This window comes from Perna viridis, chromosome 6 (genome assembly GCF_037379345.1).
Source record: "Perna viridis isolate PV_CMFRI_1.1 ecotype Kerala chromosome 6, ASM3737934v1, whole genome shotgun sequence".
Classification (NCBI taxonomy): Eukaryota; Metazoa; Mollusca; class Bivalvia; order Mytilida; family Mytilidae; genus Perna; species Perna viridis.
In genome coordinates this window covers 42053514-42069220 of record NC_142450.1, presented here as the reverse complement: position 1 = coordinate 42069220, position 15707 = coordinate 42053514, and the positions used below count along the sequence as shown (strand labels likewise).

The 15707-nt window shown below is 31.7% G+C and overlaps 1 protein-coding gene across 1 annotated transcript in view; it reads left to right on the top strand.

Moving 5' to 3' along the window:
• Window positions 1-933: 933 nt before the first annotated feature.
• Window positions 934-15707, top strand: part of LOC148615030 (neuropeptide CCHamide-1 receptor-like) — a 29225-nt gene continuing 14451 nt past the window's right edge. Inside the window, exon 1 of the mRNA XM_088589626.1 lies at window positions 934-2663. Coding sequence (XP_088445752.1) covers window positions 1386-2558 — 1173 coding nt within the window. The 5' untranslated portion in view covers window positions 934-1385 and the 3' untranslated portion in view covers window positions 2559-2663. The remainder of the gene's footprint in view (window positions 2664-15707) is intronic.

The following is a 15707-nucleotide window of genomic DNA, read 5'->3' as shown; positions in this document are numbered from 1 at the left end:
TTGAAGTAAACTATAGTTTACTCTGTTTACAGTTATACAATACAAAAAGCATAAGCAATATATGGGGAAATAAATTAATCTTATAGTTTGCATGAATTGAAAATTACAGTGTAATTTCATAAACAATTAACATCTACATCTTGTACACCAGTTAAGTAGATAGATGAAAGGAATCGATATTGGGCACATGTATTCTAAAGTTTCATTCATACTATACTAATTCATACTAGTACACCAGCCTTGTGAACACGTCAACAAAGCTGTTGATAATTGTCGATAATGTTGTCGCAATGTCAGTCTAAATCTTCTTAGTAACAAATCCCGCCACCATGTTATCTTTATATCAACATTGTGTATAATTATCAGTAGGTTCATACAGATGTGAAATATTTATGGTAGTTATGTTCATATAATTATAACCAAATTTCCAATGCAGGTGCAGATGATATGGAAAATAATAAGTTTGAGAGAATGAAATCTGAAACGGAAAAATGTTGTTTTAAAACCTTAACAGTCACTGTTAATTATAAAATAGATGTACCAGTATTCGTTATTGTGTAGCAAGTAGATACATATGACGAATTTCATGAGGAATTCATTATAGTTACAGTCAGAAACTGTTAAAAGATTTATTGTTTATTCCTCTTTCACTTTTTTATTCTGATAATCAAACTAATACCTGTGAATTGACGAGTGACGTTTAAATATCTGTGCTTTATTTTTGCCAGAGAACATTGCTCCACGATAGTACATATATCGTGGTATTAAATTGTGTTTACCAACCACTGGTATAAGAAATACCTTATTGGCTATTATGAATCCCTACGAATCAATGATTAAAACAAAATTAAATAATCTTATATCCTGACGCCTCTCCCTATACACAAAGCTGGTTAGCTATAAAACAGTTCGATACCAACTAATTACTGATTCCCTATCGTGGCGAACCAATCGCATACTTTTACTGATAATCACCTTCCCCATAGAGAAAATATAATAAGTTTTTCGTGGTATATTTTGCTTCACAATTATAACAACGAGCTGAATAGTTTTCTTGGCACCATATTCTTCACAACAAAGACAGTGATAAGAAAATAAGTGACATTTAATAAGGAGTGTTATAAGAATACATGAGTGGGTCATTATAGCAGGTGATAGAAATAGCTTAACGTTTTGAAGACAAGTTATGTTACGTTAAAAGTAAAAGGACTATTACTAAATCAACCTGATCTTGAACGAATTCGGGAAGCTTTATAAAATAATGATAGTGATACCTGTGTTGGAATTTTACATAATCCTTAAACAATTTGTATGATTTCTGTGGATGATTAAACTGAGTTACCTGATATTAATGAAATAAATATTGAATAGACAAATACATAAGGATGCAGAACTTGACAAACAATACAGACAATTCCGTAAAAGTAAGTTTTGACTATGAATGTTTTTGTTATGAAAGCAATAACACTGTTGTCAGTAACTTTACATGTTGCCACTATGGAGGAAATAATGACTATGAAAATTCTAACAGACTTATGAAAACAGTAGTCCCGATAATTTTTGTTCTGTTAATGATAATCGGTGTGATAGGCAATGGAACACTAGTGTACATCGTTTTACGGACGAAGATATTACGGAATGTTCCGAATACTTTGATCGTAAACCTTTCCATCGGGGATTTACTATTACTGATATTTTCTGTTCCGTATATGGCCACTGTGTTCGGTACTTCGGTATACCCATTTACTGAATTTTTCTGCAAGATCAACGCTTATTTACAAACATTAAGTCTTGGGGTTTCTATATTCACATTGACAGCTCTAAGCTGGGACAGGTACGTTGCAATTGTCCACCCCATGAGTAAACACAAAGGAAAACCAAGCAGGAAAATAACCATTATTGTGGCTGTAATCTGGGTTGGATCAGCTCTAATTGCAATATCGGATGCCGTAAATTTTACTTTAGAAAATGAATCAAATGTCTTATTCTGTCATGAAGTGCCATACAATGATTATGGAAAAGAAATTCTTAAAGGTCGTAATGTGATTCATTTTCTCATTTTATTTATAATACCATTGATTATTATTGCCACTTTCTATATATTGATGGCTAGAATACTAATCAAGAGTAGCAGACAACTGCCATGTGAAGCTACACTTGGACCCGGAATGAATAACCAGCAACAACGCCAAATAGAGGCAAGGTTCAAAGTTGCCAAAGTAGTCTTATCCTTTGTAGTACTGTTCGTTATTTGCTGGCTTCCTCGTCATGTATTCACTCTTTGGTATGCATATGACACTGAAGGTTTTACGCTTTTCTGGTATATATTTAAAGTAATCGGTATCTGTCTCACGTACGCGTATTCATGTGTTAATCCATATGCCCTGTACTTCCTTAGCAGCCAGTTCAGAAAACATTACAACCGCCATCTGTTTCGCTGTTGTATCCGCTCCAGGTATCGAACACGTGACTCGACATCGGTACTTACTAATTTCAATAGTACCATTCGACGAGGTAGTACCTCAATGACTATGATGAAATCAAATTCAGAATTCTGACTAGAAATGGACCTGTTATACAGGAGATCACAAAAACAATACAAAGGATCTCGCAGAACGATGAAGGCATGAATAATTAGAACAGATCCAATTTCCCTAAGGAATGTAAGTACCTTTACTTCGTGAAAAATACCAAAAAAAAGATGTACCTCATAACTTTACCTCTATAATAATCAATGACAAATATGCCGATATGATGCCAAGTTCAGTTTAGAAGTGACTACATCCTTATTATGAACAAATGTTAATATTAATTGGATTGTAGAAAGACGAGGAACCCACGTGAAGTGTAACAGTAGTCAGAAAACAAATCGAAAAATAGAACGTCCATGGAAGTCATGTGGAATGTAAAGTTAGTCAATAGACAGATACTTTAAAAAAGTCCATGGAAACCATGTGGAATGTAATCATAGTTGTAGATGGGTTTGTGTTTTATCATAGACAGTGACATGATGTCAAAACATAACAAAAACAAAACTGACAAAAAAAACTATAGGAAGCATATGAACTTCAAAGAAGAAATCTCTCATTAAAGCTTGATTGTGAGTTGGTGAATCGGAAAGAGAAATAATTATTACACTGTTATAACTTGTAGCAATACTGTATCAAAACATTTGTGAAACTTGGAATGGGTTTCGGTACACCTAATCGCAGTAATGAATAGACAGTGCTTCCACGAATAAGAATAACATATCCTATTCTTCATTTGTCATTCTCGTAAACAGTTTAATAAGACAGCATTCTTGACATCACTCCTAGTAATTGCATGCTTGTTGAAGAGTTGGATTACTTCCAAACGGCAATTCTTGAACCATTAGTAACGTTTGTCACTGTGTAAAACTGTACAAATTGTTTGAAGCAATAAATATTTTGGACAATAATTTCCTTCGTGTACATCTAATTTTTATTTGTATTACTCGTTTGTTGAAGAGAACCCATGATGTTTAGAATATATCAATTTTATATACACAAAATTTACAGATGAATTAAATATGAGACGTATTTTTTAATTGTCTAATGTTTTCAAACTACAAAAATTCTCAAATTTATTTACGCACTGGTTTGATTATAATAAGTGATCTATTAAAATATAATATCCAGATTTCTTGCATGTTTTATGAGTAGTTTCTACATTACATAATCGGAACTTTGACTTTACAACAACCGTAAAGAAATAAATGATTTGAATTTTCTGTTTGATTTGTGTGATTAGAATTAAAAAAAAAACCTTTGTTTTGGTTATTTTAGTGGACTCTTCACTTCTACCATTCAAGGTACATGTAAATAGAAACATATATGATAATAACAAACGTGTGAATTTACTTACCATTTTGAAGACAGTATCAAATTCGACAGTTTAAGATTGAGGATGTTTAGAGCGAAGTATATATTGTCCTTCGCGTGCACATGACAACCTGTAAGTTATCTTTTAATAATTTGTCTAGATTAAAAAATAAAAAAAATAATAAAAATAATTTTAAAGCAATTGCTTATGAGGGACGGAGGTAACAATATTTTAAATACATAAAAACATTTCAACACATGTACTTCTATACAATAACGACATTTCAGACTTGCCATTTTAATTTTTTAACGTAGTATGTCATTTTATCACGTGTGAAAAGCATATTATTGAAAGAAACTAGTTTTGAATTTGAATATAATTTTAAATACATTATTTGATCATTTAAACCAAAAGATTTAAAAATTGTACTTCTTTCCCTTGTCATGTAATGAAATTTGACTATTATTTCTTTTTGAAAAACTCAAATCCTCCAGAATTAAAAAAAAAAGAAATAAATACGACATACGACTAGATGTTTTAAGACAATCCCTTGCTGTATTGTACATCTATATGCATCTATCCTATATGTTTTTCATATGAATGAAAGACAAACAAACCAGATATAAGGCGTGGTATGCATTATCATCGACATTGTAGAATGATCATGTACGGATTAATCTGATTAAAACAATTCAAATGCTTTCTTGAATAAGGCACTCAGACAATTGCATTATTTTAAACACCATGTTTCATGGTTGTCTCGATCGGCCTTACATGCGGAAGTTCGTCTTAACCAACTCAATGTTGTACTCTAATACTTGTGTCTAACAGATAATCTCTGAACTGAAGTACTATTGAAACCTTGTTTAGTCATAACGGCTAATAATAATTTGCTGAAGCGTTCCTTTTTTTCAAAATAAACTGTTGCTGTAGATATTTTTTCAAACATAATCCTATGATTTTGAAATTAGCAAATTGATCCAAAATATGATAGTAACGCATGTTTTACATTAAAATATGACTCATCACACAATCATTTTTTGTTTTGGCATTTTGTTTAATAACAAGGAAATGTTCATTTTTTTTAAAATTTGTACAACAATCAACTTGCACTTCGATTCGTAATGTACTGGAGGAGTAATCAAGGGAACCAAGGTTATAGCGGTAATCAAAAGAATGTAATCCAGGGACAAAGACCAGACATGGAAAACAGACATACACAACAAAGAACATAAAGTAACTAAAATCATACATACAAAGTAACAAAAGTTAATGAGCAACTCGGACTCCACTAAAAACTGGGAGCATGGACCAGGTGCACCGGTAGGGTAAGTGTCCTCTGTTTTTCTCGAAACACCCGCCGAGTTGCTCATAAAAAGTCAAGTCCGGTGTACAAACGAGGAAAGGAAAACTATGACCCGTTGAATACATCAGTTTTCATGGTGCTGATGGATACACCATAACGATCCACGAGTTCATGATGACGACCATAAAACTTCTGTAGCGATGACTTCAATCTTGTAGCAACATAACCCTGTTCAAGAAGCCTATTTGTTAGAGTTCTAGCGCGATACAAAAAGTCTGCATAGTTTCGGCAAGATCTGGCATAACGTATGAGTTGTGATATGAACACTCCATACGCAGGAGCCGAAGGGATGTTGCCACAGATGTTGGCGCGAATGGTTCACTGAAAGCATTTTGCTGAAATTTTGTGAATATTTGAAAAAAAAAATATTTCTTTTAAATGTAAGATTTCTAAGTTTATTTGTATTTCAGGGATATCAACAAAAACAATTGTTAAAATAGTCTCAGCTTCCTAACTGAACAAATTATGCAATGACCTAGTATTAATATGAATGGAATAACTTAAGCTGAGAACTTAAGTCCAAAAAGTATTGGTGTATTAGGATATTTTACTAATTTAATTGAGTAGGGATATACTCACAGTAACATTTATAAATAGTCTGAGAAAAAACTTAAAAGTTGTTCCATTCATTACAAGCCAAATAAAAAACATACACCACAAATGACATGTTAAAAATAACCAAAGCCTGCAAAATCTATAACTTAAGGGGAAAACGTGGTTTGTATCTGTATATGTAAAAAAAGGAGACACATGCAATATTAATTGTAAGTTATTTGAAAAAATAATCCTTAGCAATAAGTATTTTCTTTCTGTACTAATATTACGAATAAAAGGTCCTGATACATACTAATCTTCACAGTTACACAATTTGCAGTACAATGTTTATATATATAAACGCTCTTTACAAAGTAGACAATATATATAAACTTTCATGAAAGCCAAATGTTTTGACAGAGATCAATGTCAATTAGTATCAAAGAAATTGAGCTTTTAGACGTTAAACGATAACATTAATCAGAAAAATGATTAGATACTAATTACCCCTTTCAAAAGGTTAAAAATAATTAACGACTTATCTCTAAATGCATTGAAACTTTCTTTTTATCAAGGGTATTACGACATGAATTGATCATTTTCCATTTCGTACTTACTAGCCTTTGCATTTCCAAGGCTTTTCTATTAGTTCATTATATGGTCTACGAAATGCATCTGTATATAAATAATGAGCTAAGTAATTTAATAAATACAAAATCTAGGAGCTTTTATTGCTAATGTGTAAACTATAGTATCATTTGTTAAACATTTTCATATTGTCAGTTCACAAGAATGCGAAAATGGTTAACTTCTTCTTTGATTTATTCAAAAAGATGAAATAATCAAAATGTGTCTACATGTATCAAATCACTATAGCACGATTCAGTATATTAAAACATTCTTTATATTCATGTAGAGCAAATTAAGTTATGCTATTTTGAGTGCTGTCATTAAAAATTTTCGTAACTAAAAGAGAACAGGTTTCATTTGATACAGAAAATAGCTTTTGAAAAAAACGTATGCGCCATTTTAAGTTAGAGAGAAACAACATGTACAGGTGGATAACCGGAAGTGCATTTTAGACCCAAAATGTGATCCGCCCTAATTAATGGCCTTCCTCGCCGCAGGGACTATTTTGTGTCCAATGACGAACAGAAAAAAATGACATAAGAAATTCACAACACACAGTCTCTTGTAATCAAAATATGTTTTTTTTTATCAATAAATATGTCAAGAAACAAAACAACAAATATTTATTCACCATAAGGGTTCACAGGACCGTGCGCAATTTAGGTACAAAAAAAAATATATATATATTTCCTCACGGATTTTCTTTTAAATTTGGTATACCTGTATATTAAATTTTTTGCTACCGTTCTGAAGTGGTCGCGATTTGACTCACGAATGAACGACAAAAATACCTTATTTTAAATGAGCATGGTAATATTTTTTTAGTTTTCCAATAATTTGTTTTATTCCGATTTCACTAACCCCGTAAAATCACTTTCCCCCGTTTTATGATTTGAAACTTACAAACAGTAAAGGAAACATTTGAAAATACTGTAAAAAGCAGCTTGTGCTGTCTTATTTTTCGTATGAGAAAATTACAATGAATGAATCGCATCATGATTGTCATATGCTTTACGCGAATTAGGGACAAGAAAAACATGTTCCACACAGATTTAATATAGCAATATGGCAAAGTTCATCTTTAGAGTATTTCCTGTCATTACGTATTGGTTTCATGTTGACTCTCGAAAAAACGTACCTTATTTTCAGTGGTAATGGTGATGTTTATGTTAAGGTTACACACAATGTCCCGCAATCCTTATCACTTACCTTGTACCAAATTTTTTGTCAGTTTTAAGCTTTGAAATCAACTATAAAGAAAACATCTAAAATATTAAAAAATATCAGTTTAATTGGGTTGTTTTATTTCCGCAATTGGTCCAACTTGAACAAATCACGAACCTTACTTTACAGCGGAACCATATTTATGCAATAGATGGAAGAAAGTGATGACTTAATTCACAATTTGTAAATGTGAAGTTGGTGAACAAATCTTCCGTTACTTTTTTTCTTTTAACCACACAACTGATGTGTTGACAGTGCAACTTCAACTGTTCACGTCAACCACAAACAGAAGCGTACATAGATTTTCCTAGACATGTTAATGTAGGCTACATATTATAAGAAGAATTGCCCTTGAAAATTCGACACAAGAGTGTAATTGAAATGATGACCGGGCGGATCCAGAACTTTTGAAAGAAGGTTCCAGAAATATTTTGCTTTTTGGAGCTTGAAAGTCATACCTTACTAAATAATAGATTCCACAATAAAACCGAAATGAAACTTTTTAATCAAGAATCAAAAGCCAACTACAAATTAATACAGAAATAATCGAACAAAGTACAGAAACTAAATGATAAAAATATGAAAATTAAGCAGCCATGAGAACCGGAAGTGTTGAAATAAATTATGCGTAGCAATATTAACAAAAGGACAAAAGTTGCAAGATATTAAAGTGAATACAATAGCGAGCAACTCGACAGCAACGTATTAGTGCGTTTTAAATATAACATTCATGAAATAGTCATCAGGCAAGCGGGATGAGGTTCGGTATTCTACAAAAACTGAAGTTCTGGGCAAAACAATTTTGCTCTCTGATAGTAATAATATTATTCAAATCGAAGCATAATAGGATTGGAAAGTCAACCTTTATCGGAGTTTATGCAAAGCTGTTAGTTGCGTCAGTTTTGTGTACGTTTCTTTGTACTAGTATATAACGACACAGTCTATGTGTAAAATATTCCCGCCATTTATGAATAACCTTTATATTTCCTTATTATGAATCTGACCTTGTTTATTATTTAAACATATTTTATTGTCAAAGACAATTGGATTAGACACAAGTTGTATAACCTATCAATGCCTTCTCCTAATATATACATTTGAATAATATATACTTATGACATTTACAATAAATAGTATTATTTACGAAGTTACTATAGAGACAAACAAATATGTAGTGACCCATAAACATAGATGCATGCTTTGGGGATTAAGTGTGAATAAAATTAGACAGGGATATCGAAAAATATTTACTCAAATTGAATGTATTATGTTTAAATAAGTTATAAGTTGAATTTTTCAAGACACACATGCAACAATGTTGCAGTGGAACATGATAAAAATAAACACAAGTAGTGTTCACGATATACCCACGAGCTGAATGTAACGACATTATATTACTCACGTGCAAACCGCCTAGTAGCTTCAATGAACGTTTGAACATAACTAAAAATCAATGAGTTAAACTCATAACTCAAATTATCATCTCCAAAAAGAGTGTTGAGACAAATATTTGTTCCTAGACCAGTCAAATTTTGGAAAAGCATGTTTCGTTGCACAGTAAAATTTGGACAGACGAGAAAAAAAAATGTTTTGCGTCTTCTGTCAAAGCTCTACAAGAACAGCTTTTATCACACAAAATGTGTGCTCTAAGTAAGTCGTTTTTCAAAGCACTACACTTATTTCTAATTCGTGCATGAGTCAAATTCATGAATCGTTTACCAATGAGTTAAAACTGTGGTGGCCTATTAATAGCATTGTTATTACGATATTTTAATTTTAAACGTAATTTAAATATATTAGAAGAAGATGATTCTCGTAAGGAGATATCCAAATTGTTCCATAGGCTCAATGTAGCTGGCAAAAATGACTGTTGATACAATGAAAGTCTAGTTGGAGAGACGGTATAATTTCGTAATTATTGCGTAAGTTATACACTGATATCTCAGATACTAATGGGAGAAGTAAACTGATAAATATTTAGGACAATGTCCATTAATCATGTTATACAACAAAAAAAAGCTTCTTTTGTTATCTTCTATCTTTTAATGTTTCCCAACCAGTCTCTCGATAAAGTGAATCTCTACTAGCATATGATGTTAAACCCGTAACTATTCAAGTTGGATTTTCTCAATTCTATCTGAATTGACTAATCCACAATTATCCCAAACTTCGCTAGAGTATTCTAGAATCGGTCTTATGAATGTAAAGTAAATCCTCTGGAGGAATTCTCGATCCAGCTTAAATTTTAATTTACGTAATACATTGAGTTGCTTATAAGCTCTCTCAATTAGAATATCTATATAATTTGTCCATTTGCAATCAGAGCTAAATACCAAGCCGAGATGTTTATGTGTTTCGACTGGTTGTATGATAGAATTATCAAATGTAAAAACAATATTAGTAGCTCTGTTGCAAGTACTAAATACCATAATGTCAGTTTTATCAGGATTTAGCTTTACCAGCCATTCACTAGACCATATAGAAACATTTTCTAAGTCCATATTAGTCATATTGACAAGTGTCTCCTCATCATTGGCTACATGACAAATACAAGTGTCATCTGCGAATAATCTACAAAGTCCACTCATACTATCAGATATGTCATTGACATATACAAGAAAAAGAATAGGTTCTAATACAGATCCTTGTGATACACCAGCATACAATGAGCCTATGATTGATTTTCCATCCATGAGAACAACCCTTTGTCTTCTAGATTCTAAATAACTATAAAGCCACTTTAATAATAAATTACCCTTGCTACCATATCGTTCTAATTTAAAAATCAGTCCCTTAATCCAAACACGGTCAAAAGCCTTGCTAACATCGCAAAACGTAATGCAAGTTTTTTTACCAGAATCTAAAGACACCAAAATTTCATGATAAAGTTCAATCAACTGATGTACTGTAGAAAAATCAGGTAAGAATCCCGACTGAAATTTATAGATAAGATTATTGAAAAATAAATGGTTAAAAATAGGTTTATAAACTATCTTTTCTAAAGTTTTACTTGTGCAACTCCACAAAGAAACTGGTCTATAATTTGATACCTTTGATGTGTCTCCCTTTTTATACAGGGCAATAACATGTGCCAATGTCCAAATGGAAACGTATGAAATCTTAATGATTTGTTGAAGAGCACGCATAGGGATCTTGCTATTTCATTTTTAACAGCAATAAGCTTTCTGTTATTTATAGAATCTGGGCCAACTGCTTTGTTAGGATTTAAATTTGATAACACGTTAATAACATCTTGTTTGAAAATTACAGTATCCGAGATGACCTCCCTTCCCCTGTCATCAAAATCAGAAAGGTTTTTATCTCTGTTTTCAATATCTGTAACAGAACAAAAATATATATTACATTTATCTGAATTGTCAAAAACAAGTTTTGAGTTATCATTAGGATCGCGGAGTGGTGGTATATTGTTGCTTGGGTTATCACCCTTCAATAACATCTTAATAGTCTTCCAATATAATATACTGTTTGAAAAAAGCAATTAAAACACGATAAAACAAACTATAAAGTGGGTGGGTTTTACAACTTTCCAGTTTTTACCCTGATATTGCCCTTTGTTATACAGACTTTCCTTTTGTCGATTCACTTTGACTATTCACTAGAGTGTATCAAATCGGTCATTTTGTTATTTTCCTTCATAAAAAATTCGGCAACAGAAAAGTCAATAATCAAGCAATAATTTCATATGATCGCTGACTGTTTGACTGATCTTCTGCATCCTTGTGGCAGATAACAAAACAATGTCTGACTTTTATTGCTAAACATTCCAAGGTAATAGATATTAATAAGACCTTGGGTGGTTCAGGTATTATTCTTACCAATAGATTAATTTATTAATATACAAGTATAAAATTACGTGACCATCTAAAACCTACACTTGAAGAGATATTTGTAAAAAATAAAAAAACAAAACAAAACAAAATCATAAACAAAAACGAGAAAGACAAGACAAGAAAAATGTAGGAAATGCTAAAGTATTGTACTTATTCATGGCATGTTGCCGAAGTGAATCGTTCATTGCAAAGCGCGTCGCATTTGCTTCATTGATAAGTTGACTAACAAACAGAGACAAATACAAGAGAGAAAGAATCGACAACTCCATTAAGTAACTGAAATAACAAACACAACAAGACGGTTGACGTATCCACTATAACACCACCAGTTAAAAGGCTATCTTCATAAGAATTCACAACACATACTTATGAAAATAAAGATGAAAACCAGACACGCATTTTTAGAGTTTAAGTACGATACATACAATTTTTGTAGTAATTGTAATTATTTGTAATTTTGGTAAACTCATCAATAGCATATTAATTGGTGTAAAAGAGTTATTAAATGAACTTAAATGAATCTCAGGGAAGGAAGCGTTCCTTGCAAGAGAGAAAAACGAGACTACACTTAAATTCAATAGCAAGACAAAGAGGTTATAGAAAAGCCTTAACGTTATTGAGTAAGATACAATATTGTTTATTCCTGAAGCTCTGGTTTATTATGGCATTATAAAGCATATGATGAATTTGTTTTACGTCATATAGACATCGTTCAGTGATGTTTTACACATCAAATTTATCCAGATACTAATTTTGTACGGTTGTAAAACATTTCAAGATCCGCTTCCTTTGAAGTCCGTTGCTATTTTTGTACCATGCCTTATTTTGTTCGACTAATTGAATAAGATGCACAAAGTATGCTGTATTTTTTTGCATTTCTTTGTAGTTGTTTTTGATCTGCCGCATTTTATAATTCATTATATCATACAACATCTATGTATGTAATTAGTTAAAAAAAACTACTATACTTTCAAAGTAGTCACAAACATGCACTTTAAGATAGTTCGTTATAATTATTATAAAAATGATTAAGGATAAAAAAATAAATATTGTACCTTCCATTCGCTTGTCCAAATATAGTCACATTTTTTCTTAATGAATTACGGAAAGACAATCGAACCACTATTTATTATGTTCCCAAATGTGACATCCTCTTGTCATGTAATTCATTGAGCTTCACATGAAATTCATTTGAAATTCACATAAAATGCATTTGAAATTCACATGAAATTAACATGATTTTCATGTGAAATTCACTAAACACGAATTTCATGTGAACATTTCATGTGAATTTCACGTGAAGGATGTTTGTGAACGGTCAATCCTCCCTCAAACCCGGGACAGTAGTTGGAAAATAAAACAATAAAACGAATAATAAACATCTGTCCCGATTCGGAATTAACTCGATAAAGAATGTAAACACCTTTAACAAATAGGACAAAAGACAACAAGCTGTACCTACCACGAAAGAGTTCTCGTTGTTTTTGTAATCTAGTAATACAAAATCAGCTGATATGCACACCTAGTTTACTCAAATATTAGTATCAATAAAAAAAACATGCCAAACAGGATTTTGTTATTACATATCATATGATGGCTAAGGAAAACAAGGTCTTCGTACAAATGCCAAGATAAAAAGTATACACAGGAACAAGAATGAAACGTGATAAAGTTAATTAATATTCAATTTATTAAGAAGAGAGTCAATATTAGAATCATCAAAAACTTAATTCGAAGATTTAACAATCATACAGTGAAGACAACCCTTATTGATAAGTTCATTCAAGTATTTTACCAGACTAAAAGTATTTTCTTTTTAAATCTTTAAGCTTCATTTATATCATTACCATAAAATCTAAGGTGTGAAATCCCATTTTTTAAAATTTGGTGACGATTAGTTCAGCCAAACGTAAGCATCAAATCTTGATATTTATAAAAGAATTTAATTAAGTCTTCACTAATTTATTGTGACGAAAACCTTGACCGCAACATTAACCGGTTATACCGAGATTACGTTCATTAAAGTTTAAAACATCGCTACAAACACAGGCATACCGCACTAGTTTAGAAATACATACACAGTTTTAAAGGAGCCAAAGAAACGTCCCCGTCAAGGAAGGAAAAAAATAGCGATTGGAAAATAGAAATCGTCCCTCTTTTCATAAATTTCTGTTTGTCTCTTTATTACAGCAAATATATTTTTGATCAGTTTTAGCCAGACACCATTTGATAAGAACAGAAAATTTCTGTTTATAATGAAAGGTAATATGGAAGTGCAGTGTAAGGGGTGGAAAAATCATAGCTGTCCACGTTTTCTACGGATTTATCAAAATCTTCCAGCAAGTTTTTCACACTCCAAAAAATATTAATAGAATTTTTAGTTGTCGCACACTTACTGGACGCAGTGATGAAATGGAATTTGAAGAGATTCTTGTGTAATTTAAGTAATTTCTCAGTTTGTCAGTTTCTCAGTTTAGGTGTAGATACACTGTCACTCAACCTACACATAATTATAATCTACACATGCCATGTTAGGGAAGGGAAATTATCTTTGGTATTAATTAACACAATTTCTGGCCAAATACACCCCGTTTATAAAATCAGCAAACATAGTTTGAAAAACAATATAAAAACTTGATTTCGATACGGCAATCAAAACTTGTATGCCACATATTTTTCCGACAAAGTTGGTATAGTTTTGCTTATTACCATTTGACCTTACAGACACACTTCTGTAGAAACGCAAGTCACCTTATCGAAATTCTGTTTTTTTCTTGAAATGTATATAATTTTACCGCATCGGCTATTTTTTTTTATAAAAGAGATATTACTTGTTGATGTTTAGTGTTATACACAATCGTTTGTGAAAATATTTTTAAATGAACTAAATTCATCAACAGATAATACTTTTTTTTCAATAAAAAGTAAATTACATTATTATATTTAATACTTACAAATATGACACTTAAAATATTCTGATATTTTCAATTTGGCCTTATTTTATTTGTAGATTAATTACGTTGATAAATCAATTTTGAAACGCGTTCTATTATATCAGTAAATTTAATAAGTCACTGCATCCAACTTAATACAGTGACGGATCCAGATATTTTGAAAGGGGGGTTCCGGGGTGAATACAAATGCACGCAAAACCTACGATCACAGTCAAAGTTTGAAGATTAATTGAAAACCCAAACACTACTATAAATATAATGGTATCGATAAATGGTATTAATCACTTCAGCTTTGCAGATGGCGCATTAGACAAGGACACCTATATTAGGCCGAAAACAGTGTTTCCGAAAATGAATTTTCAGCTTGAAACTGGGGGATCTTGTTATTGTTAACAACGGTCGCGTTCATCGATTGTGATAGTTATTAACAATAACAAGAACTAGTTTGTGTACATTTAGCATAAAAGAAAGCGCACTTTATCAATTGGATATTTAAACAATAAAGTACTGTGATTAAATTATATTCTGGTTAACGAATATGTTTTGTAGGTACGATTTGAACTTTCGACATCAAATCATAGCTTCGTACATAAACATAAAACAAAGTTGAATTGTACTATAGTTGTAAAGTACTACTAACTATTGCATACATTTTGATATTGTATGGTTTGTTTACACTAAAATACTAAACTAAATATACTGATCCCAAGATGCCTGTTCCGAAATTGGCTCCCTAGGGACTCGACATGACACTGTAGAGCTGATACTTTTTTAGTGTATTTAGCTCTTTTCACTTAATTGTGTTCATATCTTCTGTAGTGTTTTGACTACTGGTTTTATCGTTTTTAACTGGTGGCATTTTGAAGTTGCCTGTTTGTGTTGAAATATACCAGAAATAATACACCATAATGGAAGCGGGAGGTTTAGGTTTACCACGTCAGGATCATTGCTGTGGTTTCCAACTTTCCAGTGTTTGCCCTGATATTGCCATTTGTTAACGGACTTACCTTTTGACTATTCATTTTGACAAGTACCTAGATTTTATCAGTTCTGCAATTGTGTTATTACCCTCCATTCACTTCGACAGAGCTTAACTGAAATGAACATTTCTGAAATGGATGTATTAATGTTGACATTCAGCTTCACGAGTTAGACTAGTTAATTATACATGCACAACGTACAAGTATAGAAATCAAAGCAATTACCAAACTTAACAAAGTCTATTTCATTAAAATCATAGTACAATGCGGTACGAAATTTATGTTGTTAATAAGTCGAGATTTCGTGTTTATCTTTTGGGTCAGT